Source organism: Macaca thibetana, chromosome 7 (assembly GCF_024542745.1).
Source record: "Macaca thibetana thibetana isolate TM-01 chromosome 7, ASM2454274v1, whole genome shotgun sequence".
NCBI lineage: Eukaryota > Metazoa > Chordata > Mammalia > Primates > Cercopithecidae > Macaca > Macaca thibetana.
The window spans coordinates 105,969,395-105,989,847 of NC_065584.1; the positions used below are offsets into that span (position 1 = coordinate 105,969,395).

A 20,453-nucleotide genomic window follows, 5' to 3' on the forward strand; every position below is an offset into this window, starting at 1 on the left:
TCCGCCCCTCCCCCCGTCTTTTTTTTAAAGGTAGAGTCTTGCTTTTTGGCTAGTTTTCAATCAAGGTAACACATGGGCTCTCAACAGTGTGTGGAATACTGCTAGAATAATGAAATTATGAGAACACTGTTACTGTGTGATCCCCTGTTGGAAAATGAATAACATAAAATAATACACATTTAGGAAAAAAAAAGTGGAGAGAAAAGGCTGGGTGCAGTGGCTCACGCCTGTAATCCCGGCACTTTGGGAGGCCGAGGTGGGTGGATCACCTGAGGTCGGGAGTTCGAGACCAGCCTGACCAACATGGAGAAACCCTGTCTTTACTAAAAATACAAAATTAACCAGGCGTGGTGGTGCATGCCTGTAATCCCAGCTACTTGGGAGGCTGAGGCAGGAGAATCGCTTGAATCTGGGAGGTAGAGGTTGTGGTGAGCCAAGGTCGCACCACTGCACTCCAGCCTGGGCAACAAGAGTGAAATTCCATCTCAAAAAAAAAAAAAAAAAGAAAAATGCCACAAACTCAACAGTGGTCATCCCTGGGGTCTCAGACTCTGGGGATTTAAACCCTCATTCTGTATATTTCTCCAGTGTTTCAATGTTTAGTGATACACTTGTAATGTTTTGGTAATTCAAATGACAGATAAAGAAAAAATGTTTTCAAAGAGAGGGGGTATCCATCCACCATCCTCCCCAAACTTCCAAAACAACCAGGATGTGCCAGTACTAGGAAGTATTTATGCATCATAAAGGATTTTGTCCTGAGTGCATACCATTAATTATTAAAGAGATATTGTCAATCCCATCAGATGAGTTTAATGTTTAGTTTGAGGACTGAAAAACGAAAGCGTTCAGTCCTTCACTTTGCACGCTGTTGGCTTAGGCATTCATTTAACAAAGATGAAATGAAGGGGAAATGGTGTGATTTGGTTTTGTTTTCTTGACAGACCTGAAACACTTTTACTATTTCTGACAGCTACACTGCTTTCCTCATTTTCCAGCATAGGAAAATTGGTTGCTGTTGTAATAAATCCCCATTAGGTGAGAAAGGGAGATAGATCAAGATGCAAAATGAAAGATAAAATGCAAAAAGCTAACAGCCTGGCTGGGGAAAGGAGACCACGGGAGGCAAGGAGGGGGAGGGAAATAATCACATAGGTGGCTTCCTGGAAGAGGTGACCTTAGTAGGCCTGGAAGAGGTCAGTTTGGGAACTGGGGAGAGGGCAGAGGAGGGCATCTCTGCTGGAGAAGCAGCAGCCAGTGGGCAGGAGCTGCAGGGAGCCAGGTTGCAAGTGGGCCTGCTTCCTGTATCCCTGAGACGGGGTTGGGGTTCCCACCCCGGCTGTGGCCCTGGCCTCTGGGGAGGCGCTGGGCAGAACTGGGTGGCAGGCCCAACCTACTCCGACCCTGGACTCTGCCCAGGAATTTCTGCTGAAGTGACAAGGCAAGCCAGAGCAAAAGCAGGTTGGATCCAGCTTGTGCCCACAAAGACGTGTTCTTCTCTCTCTCTGAGAGCAACCTGTTCACCGCAGATACGTGAGTAGAAACAGGGCCCTGCCTCTGTGTGCGCCGCTGTGTGTCTGTGTGTGATCTGGGGCATTTCCAGGCTCCGCCTGTGTGTGTGCATGCACGTACACGAGTCTCTGAGTATGTCAGCCTAACTGGGCTTACATTTGGATAGAGTAGGGCATTCCCCAAGGGGAGAAAAAGGAGTGGGAACAAGAGTAGGGAGAGAGGAGGTGTTAGTTAGCACTCTTATTTACAGAGGAATTTAAGCCTATGAACTGAGCTTCAGCAAAAAATGAACTATATTGATTTTTGCAATGGAAAAGTCCAGGGGTAGGATTGGTTTCAGGTATAGTTGGATCCAGGGACTGGAATGATGCCTTTAAGGATGTTGCACCTCTATCTTTCAGAGATGGAAAAGTAGAATACAATGAAGATCTCGCTTAATGGTAATAGTTTTAACCCATTGTAGGGAGTGATGAAAGCTAGGTCCTCTCTTCAGAAAAATGCCTGTATCAGATACATATGCATGCTGTATATAATTCCTTACTTTCCTTCTCTATGAAGTGGACAGAATTTGCTGTTTCTGCCTGGAACTCCCAGAGTTCACAAGGACTTGCCTCTCACAGGTTCAGATGTGGGTGCAGGCTGGGGTGGTGGTTCATACCTGTAATCCCAACACTTTGGGAGGCTAAGGTGGGAGGACTGCTTGAGCCCAGGAGTTGGAGACCAGCCTGGGCAACATAGGGAGACCCAGTCTCTAGAAAAAGGAAGGGGTACCTCATCCATGTGCTGGGAAGCCAAGGCTGCAGTCCCAGTCACAAGGAGGGGTGAGCTCTGGGATGGCACAGGTGGCCCCCAGGCAGGGCTCTGGCTGTGCCAGGCATCTGCTCCCCCAACTCCGCCCTCTCCCACTTGCCCAGGCCCCTAACCTGGGCCCTGCCTGGCCTCCCTCTCAGCGCTGGGCCTCACTGATTTGTCTTTCAGCTGGAAGGTCTGGAACATGGAGAACGACCCCTCAGGACGAAGACAGTCCATCTCTCTCACACCTGTGGCCAAGGGTCTGGAGAACATGGGGGCTGATTTCTTGGAAAGCCTGGTCTGTACCCTTCCCCATCAGTCATCCTGACCTCTCAACCTCTTTGACTTGAGTCTGGCTGCCGAGGGGGTGAGGCTTTTGCTCACCACCTTCCCTCACACCCCATTCTTCTGCCTCCTTCTCACCTCCTTGCTCACACAGTTAGGAACCTCCCAGTGTGTTGGCCTCCTCAACACAAGGCAGCCCCCTTTATTTCAGTCATTATACATTGACTGAGCACGTACTGTGTGCACTGTAGTCTGAAAGTCCTAGTCTGAAAGGGCAGGGCAGGCCCCAATGAGGAAGTGACATTTGAGCTGTTACCTACAGAATGAGAATAAAAACCAGATGACGGGGGAGGGGGTCTCTAAGGAAATCTCAGCCTTCAAGGAGCCTTGTCCTTGCTTTCAAGTGGCCAGGTCATGTCGAGGCACACCACCCAGAACTTGGAGCCTAGTAGGACACCCTGCACCCTCCCAGCCTGCTCTGACAAAGCCCCCTCCCCTTCACTGCCCTTGTCTCTTGGGGTGCTCCTTTCATGCTGTCATCTGCAAGAATGCCCACCCCCTACCCAAAACAGCTCCACAGACTCGGGGGTGCGTGGTGCCCTGAGGTCATGCGTTGAGGTAGCCCTGCCTGGGGCCTCCCTTACAGGCCTCCTCTCAGTCCCTTCCAGTCACAGCTGGGCAGCAGGTGTCTGTCCCTGCGCAGACCATGAGCTCGCTGAGGGCAGGATGTGTCTGGCAGAGCCCTCTGCACACAGTAGGTGCTCAGTGCCTGCCTTGCAGAATTCAGTTCAGTAGCCTTCTAATTCCTCCCTGTGCCCCAGCCCAGTCCCCTCCTCAGCCAGGGTCTCACCGTGGCCCCTGACCCCTGGCTGTAAGTTCCTGTGGACAGGTAAGGGGCAGGCTGCCCTGACAGCCCCCTGCTGGCTGTAGGAGGAAGGCCAGCTCCCTGGGAGCGACTTGAGCGCCACCGAGATCAGGAGCAACCGGATCGAGGCGGCGCCGAAGCGCTTCTCCAGATGGTAGGTGATCTCTGGAGAGACAAGGGTGGGCCTGGGGTGGAGGCTGCTTGGGAACAGGATGCGGAGCCGGGCCTACTGGCGGATGGGAGTTGTGGGGACGTGAACCTTTGTTGAAGGAAGGAATAAAGGCGCTTTAGCCAACACGCACAAGCACATTAGACTCAAGGGTGAGCCAAATCATGGGCTCCCCACCTGCTTTTGAGCAGCTCAAATGAAATCCCATCAGGAACCCCAGTATATACCGTGGGGCCTGCTCCGAACCAGCTAGACCTCCCTCTCAACCTCCCCTTCTGCCTTCTCCCCCCATTCAGTCTCTGGGGTACCTTGGGGAGTCCCAAGACTCCGGTTAAAAATCCTGAACTGGGCAAGGCCCCTGATTTTACACGGGGAGGTGGAAGCCCAGAGAGGGGAAGGGACCAGCCTGGGTGGCATAGGCAGCAAGTGTCTGAGGTGAGCCTAGAACTCTGCCTCCTGATGTCTGGGCAGTCTGGGTCCTTGCTGGCCAGATGTGGAGCTAAGGACACCGTGATGGGTAGGGGGTGGTGGTGGGGGAGGGATTCCATTTCTCTGCCTGGGCAGGGGGTATGGGAAGAATGCCTCCCCAACCCTCTCAGGAGGTGGGAGGTGGGGACTGAGAGGGGGCAAGAGGCTCCTTAAAATGGCAGCTGGTGGGTGGATTCCAATTAGCATTGAGTAGGCTCAATGTGTGTCCCATGGGCACGTGGATGAACGACAGGGAAGGGGAGGGAGCCATCCGTGTTTGTCTTTCTTTCTTGCTTGCTTTTCCTTCCTTCATTCTTTCCTTCCTTCCTTCCTTCCTCTCTCTTTTTTTTTTTTTTTTTTTTTTTTGAGGCAGGTCTCACTCTGTTGCCTGGGCTGGAGTGCAGTGGCATGATCTTGGTTCAGCCCCTCCTGGGCTCAAGCAATTCTCCTGCCTCAGCTTCTTGAGTAGCTGGGACCACAGATGCACGCCACCTGCCCAGCTAATTTTTGTATTTTTGGTAGAGACGGGGTTTGTCAGGTTGCCCAGGCTAGTCTCAAACTCCTGGGCTCAAGCGATCCACCCTCCTGGGCCTCCCAAAGTGCTGGGATTACTGGCGTGAGCCACCGCGCCCCCCAGCCACATTTCTGTATGTTGATGAGGTTCTGCCTTTTCAGTGAACTTCCTCCCGAGCCCTGGAGGCAGGGACTATCACTGGGGTAGGGGGGCCTGTAGGTGCTGCCACAGAGGCAGGAAGGCCTGAGCCATTTCTCTGTTCGCCCTGAGCTGGGGTTGCCCTGCAACCCTGTGAGGATGTCAAGGTAAGCCCTGGCTTGCCCCTGTTGCCACTTTACCAGGGACATACCTGAGTGGAGGTGCTGAGGATCTCCCCCAGGTGGGGTCTGCTCATGCACTCATGGACCCTACTGGTCCTGTTCCCAGGAGGAACCTGCAGCCAGCCCTGAGAGCCAGAAGTTTCTGCAGGGAGCACATGCAGCTGTTTCGATGGATCAGCACAGGCCTGCTCTGCACTGGTGAGCCTGGGGCCCAGCACTACCCAGGACACGATGACTCCTGCCTCAGTTATCCATGTCTCAGGGCAGGATTATTCACTTACCCAGTCATTCAACAAATGGTTGTTGAGCACCAACTCAGGGCCAGTTCCCTTGCTGGGTACTGAGGCATCCATTAAACCAGGCCAGATCTTGTTCCCAACGCACTCCCTCATCAGTAAGGGAGGGGGAAGAAATATTTTCACATAATGCAGCATGTCATCTGGGAGCACCAAGGAGGGATGGGGGATGGTCAGGGAGGACTTCCAGGAGGAGGTGACACTGGAGTCTCACAGGCTGAGTAGGAGTTAGCCAGGTGTAGGGGAAGGACACTAAGGAGGGCAAAGGCACTCCACACAGAGGAGTCACAGGAGCAAAGGTGAAAACTGGCAGGGTGTGGGTTTTGATAAACCTCGATGTCTGCACTCTAAGGTCTGGAGGGTAAAGTTCTAGACAAGGAGTGCCAGGGGATGGGGCTGGAGGGATAGGAAAGGGCCCGGGATGGGGAGTGGGTAGGGAGATGGGAGGATGCTCAGGGACTTGGATTTTACCCTCAAGGCCAGAGAGAGCCACTGAAGGGTTTGAACAGGGAAGCATCAAGGTGGAATTCACACTGTGGGACCCTGGAAGGAGGGCAGGAAAGATGGGGAGAAGGAGACATTGAGGGCTGCAGTGCCTGTGTGAGAATGAAGCTGTGGAAGGTGGGCGGGGGCAATAGGAGAGGTCCTAGGGAAGCAATACTAGCTGCACTTGGGAATGACTGGATGTGCAGGACGAAGGAAACGCTGAATCAGGGCTGCCCCAGGGGCCTGCTCGGGTAATGGGAGGATGATGGTGGCTTCCACAGAGCTAGAGAACATGCGTGCAGGAGGGAGTCTTGGAAGGAAGGGGGATAATTCGGGCAGTTTGTTGGAGGTACCACTGCCAGGCCATCTGAGAGAGAGAGGAGGCTCCCCAGGCACACTTGGAGAATGAATTGAGAAGTGGGTCAAGGACAGAAGCCTGGAGACCAGCCACACAGAAGGGGTTGGTGGCAGCCAAAGGAGCAAGGGTTTCAAGGAGGGAAAGATCAGCAGCATCTCTGCAAGACCTGCAGGACAAAATGAGCCATGTCCACCGATTTTGGGACAAGGAGGCCGTTGATGACTTAGGGTGTAGGTGCAGAAACTGAATTTGAGCAGATGGGAGAAGAGGCTGTGCAGACAGCAAGTGTAAATGGCTTTTGGGATCAATTTTTTTTATTATTATTATACCTTAAGTTCTAGGGTACATGTGCACAACATGCAAGTTTGTTACATATGTATACATGTGCAATGTTGGTGTGCTGCACCCATTAACTTGTCATTTACATTAGGTATATTTCCTAATGCTATTCTTCCCCCACCGCCCACCCCATGACAGACCCCAGTGTGTGATGTTCCCCACCCTGTGTCCAAGTGTTCTCACTGTTCAGTTCCCACCTATGAGTGAGAACATGCAGTGTTTGGTTTTCTGTCCTTGCAATAGTTTGCTCAGAATGATGGTTTCCATCTTCAACCATGTCCCTACAAAGGACATGAACTCATCCTTTTTTATGGCTGCATAGTATTCCACAGTGTATACGTGCCGCATTTTCTTAATCTAGTCTATCATTGATGGACATTTGGGTTGGTTCCAAGTCTTTGCTATTGTAAATAGTGCTACAATAAACATATGTGTGCATGTGTCTTTATAGCAGCATGATTTGTAATCCTTTGGGTATATGCCCAGTAATGGGATGGCTGGGTCAAATGGTATTTCTAGTTCTAGATCCTTGAGGAATCGCCACGCTGTCTTCCACAATGGTTGAACTAGTTCACAGTCCCACCAACAGTGTAAAAGCATTCCTATTTCTCCAAATCCTCTCCAGCACCTGTTGTTTCCTGACTTTTTAATGATCGCCATTCTAACTGGTGTGAGATGGTATCACATTGTGGTTTTGATTTGCATTTCTCTGATGGCCAGTGATGATGAGCATTTTTTCACGTGTCTGCTGGCTGCATAAATGTCTTCTTTTGAGAAGTGTCTGTTCATATCTTTTGCCCACTTTTTGATGGGGTTGTTTGATTTTTGCTTGTAAATTTGTAAAGTTCTTTGTAGATTCTGGATATTAGCCCTTTGTCAGATGGGTAGATTGTAAAAATTTTCTCCCATTCTGTAGGTTGCCTGTTCACTCTGATGGTAGTTACTTTTGCTGTGCAGAAGCTCTTTAGTTTAATTAGATCCCATTTGTCAATTTTGGCTTTTGTTGCCATTGCTTTTGGTGTTTTAGACATGAAGTCCTTGCCCATGCCTATGGCCTAAATGGTATTGCCTAGGCTTTCTTCTAGGGTTTTTATGGTTTTGGGTCTAACATTTAAGTATTTAATCCATCTTGAATTAATTTTCATATAAGGTGTAAGGAAAGGATCCAGTTTCAGCTTTCTACATATGGCTAGCCAGTTTTCCCAGCACCATTTATTAAATAGGGAATCCTTTCCCCTTTTCTTATTTTTGCCAGATTTGTCAAAGAACAGATGGTTGTAGATGTGTGGTATTATTTCCAAGCGCTCTATTCTGTTCCATTGGTCTGTATCTCTCTTTTGGTACCAGTACCATGCTGTTTTGGTTACTGCAGCCTCATAGTATAGTTTGAAGTCAGGTAGCATGATTCCTCCAGCTTTGTTCTTTTGGCTTAGGATTGTCTTGGCAATGCAGGCTCTTTTTTTGTTCCATATAAACTTTAAAGTAGTTTTTTTCCCAGTCCTGTGAAGAAAGTCATGGTAGCTTGATGGGGATGGCATTGAATCTATAAATTACCTTGGGTAGTATGGCCATTTTCACAATATTGATTCTTCCTCTCCGTGAGCATGGAATGTTCTTCTATTTGTGTGTGTCCTCTTTTATTTCGTTGAGCAGTGGTTTGTAGTTCTCCTTGAAGAGGTCCTTCACTTCCCTTATAAGTTGGATTCCTAGGTATTTTATTCTCTTTGAAGCAATTGTGAATGGGAGTTCACTCATGATTTGGCTCTCTGTTTGTCTGTTATTGGTGTATAGGAACGCTCGTGATTTTTGCACATTGATTTTGTATCCTGAGACTTTGCTGAAGTTGCTTATTAGCTTAAGGAGATTTTAGGCTGAGACGATGGGGTTTTCTAAATATACAATCATGTCATCTGCAAACAGGAACAATCTGACTCCCTCTTTTCCTAATTGAATACCCTTTATTTCTTTCTCCTGCCTGATTGCCCTGGCCAGAACTTCCAACACTGTGTTGAATAGGAGTGGTGAGAGAGGGCATCCCTGTCTTGTGCCAGTTTTCAAAGGGAATGCTTCCAGTTTTTGCCCATTCGGTATCATATTGGCTGTGGGTTTGTCATAAATAGCTCTTATTATTTTGAGATACGTTCCATCAATACCTAGTTTATTGAGAGGTTTTTAGCATGAAAGGCTGCTGAATTTTGTCAAAGGCCTTTTCTGCATCTATTGAGATAATCATGTGGTTTTTGTCTTTGGTGCTGTTTATATGATGGATTATGTTTGTTGATTTGCATATGTTGACCCAGGCTTGCATCCCAGGGATGAAGCCAACTTGTTCGTGGTGGATAAGCTTTTTGATGTGCTGCTGGATTCGGTTTGCCAGTATTTTATTGAGGATTTTTGCATCGATGTTCATCAGGGATATTGGTCTAAAATTCTCTTTTTTTTGTTGTGTCTCTGCCAGGCTTTGGTATCAGGATGATGTTGGGCTCATAAAATGAATTAGGGAGGATTCCCTCTTTTTCTACTGGTTGGAATAGTTTCAGAAGGAATGGTACCAGCTCCTCTTTGTACCTCTGGTAGAATTCGGTTGTGAATCTGTCTGGTCCGGGACTTTTTTTGGTTGGTAGGCTATTAACTATTGCCTCAATTTCAGAGCCTGTTATTGGTCTATTCAGGGATTCAACTTCTTCCTGGTTTAGTGTTGGGAGAGTGTATGTGTCCAGGAATTTATCCATTTCTTCTAGATTTTCTAGTTTATTTGTGTAGAGGTGTTTATCATATTCTCTGATGGTAGTTTGTAGTTCTGTGGGATCGGTGGTGATATCCCCTTTATCATTTTTTATTGTGTCTATTTGATTCTTCTCTCTTTTCTTCTTTATTAAGCTTGCTAGCGGTCTATCAATTAAAAAACCAGCTCCTGGATTCATTGATTTTTTGAAGGGTTTTTTGTGTCTCTATCTCCTTCAGTTCTGCTCTGATCTTAGTTATTTCTTGCCTTCTGCTAGCTTTTGAATATGCTTGATCTTGCTTCTCTAGTTCTTTTCATTGTGATATTAGGGTGTCCATTTTAGATCTTTCCTGCTTTCTCTTGTGGGCATTTAGTGCTATAAATTTCCCTCTACACACTGCTTTAAATGTGTCCCAGAGATTCTGGTATGTTGTGTCTTTGTTCTCATTGGTTTCAAAGAACATCTTTATTTCTGCCTTCATTTCGTTATGTATCCAGTAGTTATTCAGGAGCAGGTTGTTCAGTTTCCATGTAGTTGGGCGGTTTTGAGTGAGTTTCTGAATCCTGAGTTCTAGTTTGATTGCACTGTGGTCTGAGAGACAGTTTGTTATAATTTCTGTTCTTTTACATTTACTGAGGAGTGCTTTACTTCCAACTATGTGGTCAATTTTGGAATGAGTGTGATGTGGTGCTGAGAAGAATATATATTCTGTTGATTTGGGGTGGAGAGTTCTGTAGATGTCTATTAGGTCCACTTGGTTCAGAGCTGAGTTCAATTCCTGGATCTCATTGTTAACTTTCTGTCTCATTGATCTGTCTAATGTTGACAGTGGGGTGTTAAGGTCTCCTATTATTATTGTGTGGGAGTCTAAGTCTCTTTGTAGGCCTCTAAGGACTTGCTTTATGAATGTGGGTGCTCCTGTATTGGGTGCATATATATTTAGGGTAGTTAGCTCTTCTTGTTGAATTGATCCCTTTACCATTATGTAATGGCCTTCTTTGTCTCTTTTGATCTTTGTTGGTTTAAAGTCTGTTTTATCAGAGACTAGGATTGCAACCCCTGCCTTTTTTTGTTTTCCATTTGCTTGGTAGATCTTCCTCCATTCCTTTATTTTGAGCTTGTGTGTGTCTCTGCACGTGAGATGGGTCTCCTGAATACAGCACACCGATGGGTCTTGACTCTTTATCCAATTTGCCCGTCTGTGTCTTTTAATTGGAGCATTTAGCCCATTTACATTTAGGGTTAATATTGTTATGTGTGAATTTGATCCTGTCATTATGATGTTAGCTGGTTATTTTGCCCATTCATTGATGCAGTTTCTTCATAGCATTGATGGTCTTTACAATTTGGCATGTTTTTGCAGTGGCTGATACCAGTTGTTCCTTTCCATGTTTAGTGCTTCCTTCAGGAGCTCTTGTAAGGCAGGCCTTGTGGTGATAAAAGCTCTCAGCATTTGTTTGTCTGTAAAGGATTTTATTTCTCCTTCACTTATGAAGCTTAGTTTGGCTGGATATGAAATTCTGGTTTGAAAATTCTTTTCTTTAAGAATGTTGAATATTGCCCCCCACTCTCTTCTGGCTTATAGGGTTTCTGCTGCGAGATCCACTGTTAGTCTGATGGGCTTCCCTTTGTGAGTAACCCAGCCTTTCTCTCTGGCTGCCCTTAATATTTTTTCCTTCATTTCAACTTTGGTGAATCTGACAATTATGTGTCTTGGAGTTGCTCTTCTCGAGGAGTATCTTTGTGACGTTCACTGTATTTCCTGAATTTGAAAGTTGGCCTGCCTCACTAGGTTGGGGAAGTTCTCCTGGATAAAATCCTGAAGAATGTTTTCCAACTTGGTTCCATTCTCCCTGTCACTTTCAGGTATACCAGTCAGACGTAGATTTGGTCTTTTCACATAGTCCCATATTTCTTGGAGGCTTTGTTTGTTTCTTTTTACTCTTTTTTCTCTAAACTTCTCTTCTTGCTTCATTTCATTCATTTGATCTTCAATCACTAATACCCTTTCTTCTACTTGATCAAATCGGCAACTGAAGCTTGTGCATACATCACATAGTTCTTGTGCCACGGTTTTCAGCTCCATCAGGTCATTTAAGACTTCTCTACACTGTTTATTCTAGTTAGCCATTCGTCTAATCTTTTTTCAAGGTTTTTAGCTTCTTTGCGATGGGTTCGAACATCCTCCTTTAGCTCAGAGAAGTTTGTTATTACCAATTGTCTGAAGTCTTCTTCTCTCAAGCCATCAAAGTCATGCTCCATCCAGCTTTGTTCCATTGCTGGCAAGGAGCTGCATTCCTTTGGAGGAGAAGAGGCACTCTGATTTTTAGAATTTTCAGCTTTTCTGCTGTGGTTTCTCCCCATCTTTGTGGTTTTATCTACCTTTGGTCTTTGATGATGGTGATGTACAGATGGGGTTTTGGTGTGGATGTCCTTTCTGTTTGTTAGTTTTCCTTCTAGCAGTCAGGACCCTCAGCTGCAGGTCTGTTGGAGTTTGCTGGAGGTCCACTCCAGACCCTGTTTGCCTGGGTATCACCAGCAGAGGCTTCAAAACCACAAATATTGCAGAACGGCAGATGTTGCTGCCTGATCCTGCCTCTGGAAGCTTCATCTCAGAGGGGCATCCAGCCGTGGGAGGTGTCAGTTGGCCCCTACTGGGAGGTGTCTCCCAGTTAGGGTACTGGGAGTCAGGGACCCACTTGAGGAGGCAGAGTGTCCATTCTCAGATCTCAAATTCTGTGCTGGGAGGACCACTACTCTCTTCAAAGCTGTCAGACAGGACGTTTAAGCCTGCAGAAGTTTCTGCTGCCTTTTGTTCAGCTATGCCCTGCCCCCAGAGGTGGAGTCTACAGAGGCAGGGAGGCCTCCTTGAGCTGTGGTGGGCTCCACCCAGTTCCAGCTTCTGGACCGCTTTATTTACCTACTCAAGCCTCAGCAATGGTGGACACCCCTCCCCCAACCTCACTGCCGCCTTGCAGTTTGATCTCAGACTGCTGTGCTAATAGTGAGCGAGGCTCCGTGGGTGTGGGACCCTCCAAGTCAGGCACGGGATATAATCTCCTGGTGCACCGTTTGCTAAGGCCATTGGAAAAGCACAGTATTAGGGTGGGAGTGTGCCGATTTTCCAGGTACCGTCTGTCATGGCTTCCCTTTGCTGGGGAATGGAATTCCCTGACCCCTTGCACTTCCTGGGTGAGGCGATGCCCCGCCCTGCTAAGTGGGCTGCATCAACTGTCTGACAAGCCCCAGTGAGAGCCCCAGTGAGATGAACCTGGTACCTCAGTTGGAAATGCAGAAATCACCCATCTATTGCATCGCTCACGCTGAGAGCTGCAGACTGGAGCTGTTCCTACTCGGCCATCTTGGAACCAACCTTTTTTATTATTTTTTTGAGATGGAGTCTTGCTCTGTCACCCAGGCTGGAGTGCAGTGGTGCTATCTCGGCTCACTGCAACCTCTGCCTTCTGGGTTCACACCATTCTCCTGCCTCAGCCTCCCGAGTAGCTGGGACTACAGGCGCCTGCCACCACGCCCGGCTAATATTTTTTATATTTAGTAGAGACAGGGTTTCACCGTGTTAGCCAGGATGATCTTGATCTCCTGACCTCGTGATCCACCTCCTCAGCCTCCCAAAGTGCTGGGATTACAGGCGTGAGCCACTGCGCCCAGCCTTGATCAATTTTTATGACGTCAGGCGGGGAGGATGAATGGGCAGCATGTGACCAAGTGTCAAGGATGGGCATGAGTTTGGGGTGGGAGACACTTTGTGTGTAGGAGCTGAGGTGGGGAGTTTGTAGAAGGAACGTGAAGGAATGGGAGATGAAAAGATGATCAATGGAGCAAGGTCCCCTGGCACAGAGTAGAAGAGCTCCCCACCCCACAGGGAGGGGTGGGTCTTTTCAGGAGCAAGTTCACCTCATCCTGACAGGTTGGAATTAAAGAGGGGCCAGGCATGGCAGGTGGTTCATGCCTGTAATCCCAGCACTTCGGAAGGCTGCAGTGGGAGGATTGTTTGAGCCCAGGAGTTCAAGACCAGCCTGGGCCACACAGCAAGACCCAACCTCTACAAAAAATTTTAAAAATAAAAATAAATTTTGAAAAAAGAAAAAGGAGGATGGGTACAGATGCAGAGCTCATTATAGGTGCTCTGGAGGGGAAAGACAGTGAGAGAGGTGACAGCAATGACCTGGTCTGCTTGGTGAACTTTAAAGTAGGGTCATCTGCTGAGATGGTGTGGGTCCATGTCCCTCACAGCTTCCTCACAGCTTCCTCCTAGAGATGGTGACGTCCACTTTTGGCAGGGTCTGAAGCCAGGACCGTCTCTGTTTCCTTGGCTGCCTCCTTCACTCAGATCCAATTTGTTTCTCTTGAAGAACAATTGAATTATCTCAGTAGAGAATGAAAATTATCCCTCTCATCCTATTTCCACGTTTGCCATGGCTTTCAGGAATGCAAACTGAATCATTAAATGATCTCTTGCAATGGTCAGCAGTGACTGTCTCTGGGTGACTTTGATTTCTCTAGCTTTTCAATATCTTTATTACATCACCTCTTTCCTGGGGAGGCTGTTCACAGATGTTCTGGGAATAGCTGTGATAGAGAAATGAAGCTCACATTCTCAGGACTTGGCTCCTGATCTGTGACAGTGGCTTGCTCACCTCAGGTAGGCCTTCTCCATGGGTACAGCGACAGCCCTGGCACCAGACTAACAAGGATGGCCTTGGTGTCCCCAGTCTTAGAAGAAGGGGGTGCCTCTTGCTGGCTGTTCCAGTCAAAGTCCCAGGGAGTTCTTCAAGGAGCTTAGCTCAGGTCCTGCCCGTCCCCAAACCAATCCCTGTGAATGGATCCTAGATGAATAAAATACTTCCAAAAGTACTACTGTCCTTGTGCCCTGCCTGCAGGACTTCTCCACACTGCCCCCTCTCCCTGAGTCCCTGTCCTGGTCTACCCAGACTCCCCCAGCCTTCCTGGCCCGCCTCAACCACAAAGCACAGGACCTGAGGTGCACAGACCTTCTTGGCCTCCTCGCCCCATGCCCTCCCTGTGTGAGGCACTCATCTTGGCTGGCCTCAGAGGCCTCGCTCTCCAAGTGGGCATCACTGTAGACCCTACCTTATAGGGGTCTTGTGAGGATTCATTGTGAAAGTGCATCTGAAGTGCTAAGCTCACCTCCTGGTGACCACGGATCCTCTCCCTGGCCAGGTCCGCCTCCCCTGAACCTCCACGGCTGGTACCAGCAGCCCCAGCACCACCCTGTGGGGCTCCAGCTGTGTGTCTCAGTGACACCCGTTCAGGTTGGAACTCTGGCCCACAAGCTTCCATATGAGAGAAGGGTCATTTTATGTTTTATGACTCAACTTATCTTCTCCCTCAATTTTATCATTCCAGCGAGTGACGGGAACTCAATTTCTGTCCAGTTGGAATCTTCCTTCATCCCTTCCTCTGGGGGTTACCAGGGGGGCTTATCTATTATTACTCCTCAAGTGTCTCCTGACTTGTCCACTTCTCCAGCTGGTCCTGGGTCCTCCATCCTTGCAGGTGACCATGGCGACGCCCTCTTCCCCATGGTGGGCTCATTCTGGTCTCCCACCTCTCTCCTCTTCAGGCCTCTCATGGAGACCACTTCAGCTGTTTTGGTGCCTGCAGAGCCTCACTGGCTTGCCATGCACCGCGTGGGCATTCCTCTCTCTGCAGTCCTGGGACCTCCCTGGGGCTCCACCAGGAAGCCAGGCACAAGGCTTTGCTGCTTGCAACGCTGCAAACACACCTGGCTTGGCAGCCTTGCCAGGCTCAGGCGCTTTCTCTGTGATACCATTGTCCTTGTTATTGCCTGGTAGCAGAGCGGTTGGGTAGAACTTACCTTTATTCGTGATGTTTCAGATCACATTTTTTATCCATGGTTAAGCATCCTTTCCATTCTTTGAGGATCCTGGATTCTGAAATTCCAAAGCCAGGGAGAGGCCAGGTGCGATGGCTTACACTTGTAATCGCAGCACTTTGGGAGGCTGAGGTGGGCGGATCACTTGAGCCCAGGAGTTCAACACCAGCCTGAGCAACATGACGAAACCCTGTCTCTACCAAAAATACAGAAATTAGCCAGCCTTGGTGGTGGGTACCTGTAATCCCAGCTACTCGAGAGGCTAAGGCAGAAGCATTGCTTTGACCCAGGAGGCGGAGGTTGCAGTCAGCCGAGATAGTGCTCCAGCCTGGGCAACAAAATGAGATCCTGTCTCAAAAAAAAAAAAAAAAAAAAAATCTAGGGAGAGACATCTCCCCCTCAGCTATCCATTCTCACGCGCCTTTCTGAGGCATAAGCATGTACTGGCTGAGTGGCTCAAAGGAGAGAAGGGCAAAAGGGGAAAGGAAACTCTAGGAAGCACGGTCATTGATGAACATTTCAGGATGCAGTCCCAGCACACATATGTGGACTCCTTCATGGAGTAGCTGATGGGCTCGTCTCCTTCCTCCACGGGGCCTAGCATGGCGCTGGACCACAGCAGATGCTCCACTGATGCCCAGCACCTCTTGCTGTTTTGCTTTGCGGCCTCCTTACACATCTCCCTCACATTTGGTAAGCACTTTACAGTTTACAAGGCCCTTTCACAATGCCTTCTGCCAGTAACTCCTAACTACTTTTGACACAGTAGTGATGGTTGTTTTCATTTCCAGATGAGGAAACAGGCTCAGTGAGGTTGGGTGAGTTTCCTGCCCTCCACGATCTAGGTGGAGTAAGGTGGAGTCCGTGGCGGGGCTGCAGGGGCCTGAAGAGGTGATGTCGTGGCCATTGACCCCTCCTCTCTCTCGTCCCCCAGCGTTCGCTGCCTTCCTGCTGGTGGCCTGCCTCCTGGATTTCCAGAGGGCCCTGGCTCTGTTTGTCCTCACTTGTGTGGTCCTCACGTTCCTGGGCCACCGCCTGCTGAAACGGCTTCTGGGGCCAAAGCTAAGGAGGTTTCTCAAGCCTCAGGACCATCCTCGCCTGCTGCTCTGGGTTAAGAGGTGAGTGAGCTCACAGCCCTGAGGCAGGACAAGGGAGGGCCGGTGAGCTGAGGGGTTGGCTCCAGGGTTATGGCCAGGGCTGGAGGAAGAGGAAGGCTTTGTGTCATGGAGAACTCTCCAGGGCCCCAGGGCAGGAGCTTGTGGGTGACTTCAAACATAGCAGCATCTTTTGGTGTTTCACCAGTTCTTAGTCCCAGTTACAGCAGGTGACTGTGGTGGATGAAAACTGAACTCAACAGTTGCCTCCATTCAGGGATCCCAGCTCCTGGAGCAAGGAGGGCCCAAATCAGTACCTCCCTGAGATCACCTGGGCAGTGTGAGACAAAAAGCCGCAGGGACCATCCCTGGAGTGGGATTCAGCAGGCTCGATCGGGGTCCAGGTGCTAGTATTTTTCATTAGCCTCCAGGGAATTCTGATGTAGCCAGCAGAGTCTTATGTGTTTTGTAAGCCAAGGTTCGCAAAAAAAATTGGCTTGGGGGAAGAAAACGGTTTCTATGGCTTAAAAAAAAAGTCTGAAGACCATCAATCTATTTCAGTACTCTATTTTGTTGATGAAGAAGCTGGTGGCCAAAGATACCCAAAGACTAAGTCAGGGGGATGCAAGGGTACAGGGGTGACTCTCACTTTCCCAAAGTGAAATCCGCATACCACAGCAAAATGATTTGAGCCAGCCTGTGGATGAACACATTTTAAATTTTATTTATAAGTACATTTACTGTTACATTTGACTTCTCTTTATTAAATACATTTGTGATTTATTTTTACAATGGTTTTCTATGACAAGTCATTGATGATGGTTTTCCACTTGAGGGACTGATACGAAGTTTCCTTTAAAAAAATGCATGCAGATAAACTGGACTTCATAAAAACTAAAAACTTTTTGATGCAACGCACACTATCAAAAAAGTGAAAAGACAACTCATGGAATGAGAGAAAAGATGTACAAATCCTATGTCTGCATAAAGAAACTGTATGCAGAATTACAACTCAACCATAAAAAGACAACCCATTTGAAGAATAAAAGGTTTTGCTACAGCCAAAAATCACATGAAAATGTGCTCAACATCAGTAGCCATCATGGAAATGCAAAGCAAAGCCACAATAAGATACCACTTCATATTCAGTCAGATGGCCATAATCAATAAGATAGATGATAACAAGTGTTGACAAAGATGTGGAGAAATTGAAACCCTGAGACACTGCTGGCAGAAATGCAAAACAGTGCAGCTGCTTTAGAAAATGGCTGACCAGGCATGGTGGCTCATGCCTGTAATCGCAGCACTTTGGGAGGCCAAGGTGGGAGGATCAAGAGGTCAGGAGTTCGAGACCAGCCTGGCCAACATGGCAAAACCCTGTCTCTACTAAAAATCCAAAAATTAGCCAGGCATGGTGGTGGGCGCCTGTAATCTCAGCTACTTGGGAGGCTGAGGCAGGAGAATTGCTTGAAACCGGAAGGCAGAGGTTGCAGTGAGTCGAGATCGCACCATTGAACTCCAGCACCATTGCTCCAACAAGAGCAAAACTCTGTCTCAAAAAAAAAAAAAAAAGAAAGAAAGAAAGAAAAAAGAAAATGGTTAGGCAGTTCCTCAAAATGTTAAACATTGACTTACCATATGACCCAGAAATTCCACTCCTAGGTATATACCTAAGAGAAATAAAAATATATGTCCACATAAAAACTTGTGCACAAATCTTCATATAGCATTAATCATAGCCAAAAAGTGAAAACTACACATATGTTCATCAACTGGAAAATGGATAAAGAAAATCTATATATCCATACAATAGAATATTATTTGGCCATGAAAAGGAATGTAGTCTTGATAAATACTACAATAATGATAAACCTTGAGAACATCATGCTCAGTGAAAGAAGCCAGTTTTAAAGAACCATATACTGCATGATTCCATTTATGTGAAATGTCCAGAATGGGCAAATCTGTGGAGACAGAGAGTTGATTAGTGATGGGAAATCTGTGGAGACAGAGAGTTGATTAGTGATTGCTAGGGTGGATGGGAAGAGGAGGTAGTGACCGCCAGTGGTTTGGGGCTTCATTTTGGGCTGATGAAAATATCCTAGGATTATGATAATGGTTGCACAAATCTGTAACTATACTAAAAACCATTAAACCATACACTTTTAGCCAGGCATGGTGGCTCAAGCCTGTAATCCCAGCACTTTGGGAGGCTGAGGCGGGTGGATCATGAGGTCAGGAGATCAGGACCATCCTGGCTAACACAGTGAAACCCTGTCTCTACTAAAAATACAAAAAAAAAAAAAAAAAAAAAAGCTGGGTGTGGTGGTATGCACCTGTAATCCCAGCTACTCAGGAGGCAGAGGCAGGAGAATCCCTTGAACCTGGGAAGCGGAGGTTGCAGTGAGCCAAGATTGCACCACTGTACTCCAGCCTGCGTGACAGAGTGAGACTCTGTCTCAAAAAAAAAGAAAAAAAGAAAAAAAAAAAAAACAAACCAACCAACCAAACAAAAATACACTTTAAAAAATTGCTGCATAATATTATTAGGTTGGTGCAAAAGTAATTGTGGTTTTGCCGTTATGCAATACATTTTGCACCAACCTAATAAATGTGCATAGTTTCAGGGTACATGTGATAATATAATACATTCATATAATTTGTAAAGATCAAATTAGCGTACTTGGGATATCCATCAAATTAAATATTTGTCTTTTTTTATATTAGAACTATTCAAATTCTCCTAGCTATTTTGAAATATGCAATACATTATTGTACAGTGTAGCCACCTTACTCATCTATCTGTCACTAGGTCTTATTTCTTCTCTCAAACTATATATTTGTACCCATTAATCAACTTCTTGTCATCCCACCTCCCTCCTCCCCTTTAGAGTCTCTGGTAACGACCAAACTACTGTCTGTCTTCATAAGATCTACTTTTTAAGCTCCCACATATGAGTGAGAACATGCAGTATTTGTCTTTCTGTGCTTGGCTTATTTCACTGAACATAATGATCTCCAATTCCGTCCATGTTGCTGCTAATAATAGGATTTCATTGTTTTTTTATGGCTGAATGATATTCCATTGTGTATATATACCACATTTTCTTTATCCATTCATCTGTTGATGGGCACCTAGGTTGATTCCATATTTTGGCTATTGTGAATCATGCTGCAATAAACATGGAGTGCAGATGTCTTTTCAATGTATTGATTTCCTTTTTTTTTTTTTTCTTTGCGTATATACCCAGTAGAGGAATTACTGAATCATATGGTACTTCTATTTTTAGTTTTGTGAGGAACTTCTATCCTTGAACTATACACTGTAAATGGGCAAATTGTATGGCATGTAAATTTTGTCTCAATAAAGCTGTTAAAAAATACATGCATTTGGCTGGGCGTGGTGGCTCATGCTTGTAATCCCAGCACTTTGGGAGGCTGAGGCAGGCAGATCACGAGGTCAGGAGATCGAGACCATCCTGGTCAACACGGTGAAACCCCATCTCTACTAAAAATACAAAAAAATTAGCCAGGCGTGGTGGTGGGCGCCTGTAGTCCCAGCTACTCTGGAGGCTGAGGCAGGAGAATGGTGTGAACCTGGGAGATGGAGCTTGCAGTGAGCCAAGATAGCGCTACTGCACTCCAGCCTGGGTGACAGAGCAAGACTCCGTCGCAAAAAAAAAAAAAAAAGCATGCATTTGATTTTGGCTCCCAGTTAAGATGGAATAACAGAGACCAGGTTTATCCTCCCAGTTGAAACAGCTAAAAAACTGGAACAAATACATGAGACAAGAGCTCTTTGATGTTGGACATCAGTCAATAAAGGACACTGATCCTTGAGAATTAGGAAACAAATGAGGTTAGTCCTGTGTTCTCCCCAGCTGACTGCCTGGAGAGCATTTCCAGACCACAGCACAGGGAAGGAAAACTGAGGTGGGACACCAGCAGATTCCCTAAGTTGAAGAGACAGAGCTGGCAATCTAGGGAAGCCAAGGCAGGCAGGGTTCACATTGCAGAGCACAGAGACACAGCTGAGAGATCACAGAGCAAAGCCCAGAGCTATGCAGAGAATCCTCCTTGAACATGCAGTTGAGTTCCGCTCAGAGAATACAGATGAGGAAACTACCCTAGTACTAGGAAAGAACCACCCAAAAGGAGAAGTGGGAATCATACCTGGAATCACACAGGGCCAGGAATAGTGTCTATTCCCGACAGTCAGGTGAAAAAAACCTCATAATGCACAGGGCATTGTTTAGCGTAGTAAGAAGGTTTTGGCTCAGTAGCAGAGAAAAAAAAAATCAACTCTAGAATAAATGCTTCTCAGGCCCTGCCTAACATCTTAAAGACAAAA

At 47.1% G+C, this 20,453-nt stretch overlaps 1 protein-coding gene across 1 annotated transcript in view; it reads left to right on the forward strand.

Annotated features, from left to right (window-relative positions):
- The first annotated feature begins 1,419 nt into the window (after positions 1-1,419).
- Positions 1,420-20,453, forward strand: part of SLC28A1 (solute carrier family 28 member 1) — a 65,819-nt gene continuing 46,785 nt past the window's right edge. The window contains exons 1-5 of the mRNA XM_050796100.1: positions 1,420-1,533; positions 2,491-2,602; positions 3,520-3,608; positions 5,032-5,123; positions 15,943-16,126. Coding sequence (XP_050652057.1) covers positions 2,507-2,602; positions 3,520-3,608; positions 5,032-5,123; positions 15,943-16,126 — 461 coding nt within the window. The 5' untranslated portion in view covers positions 1,420-1,533; positions 2,491-2,506. The remainder of the gene's footprint in view (positions 1,534-2,490; positions 2,603-3,519; positions 3,609-5,031; positions 5,124-15,942; positions 16,127-20,453) is intronic.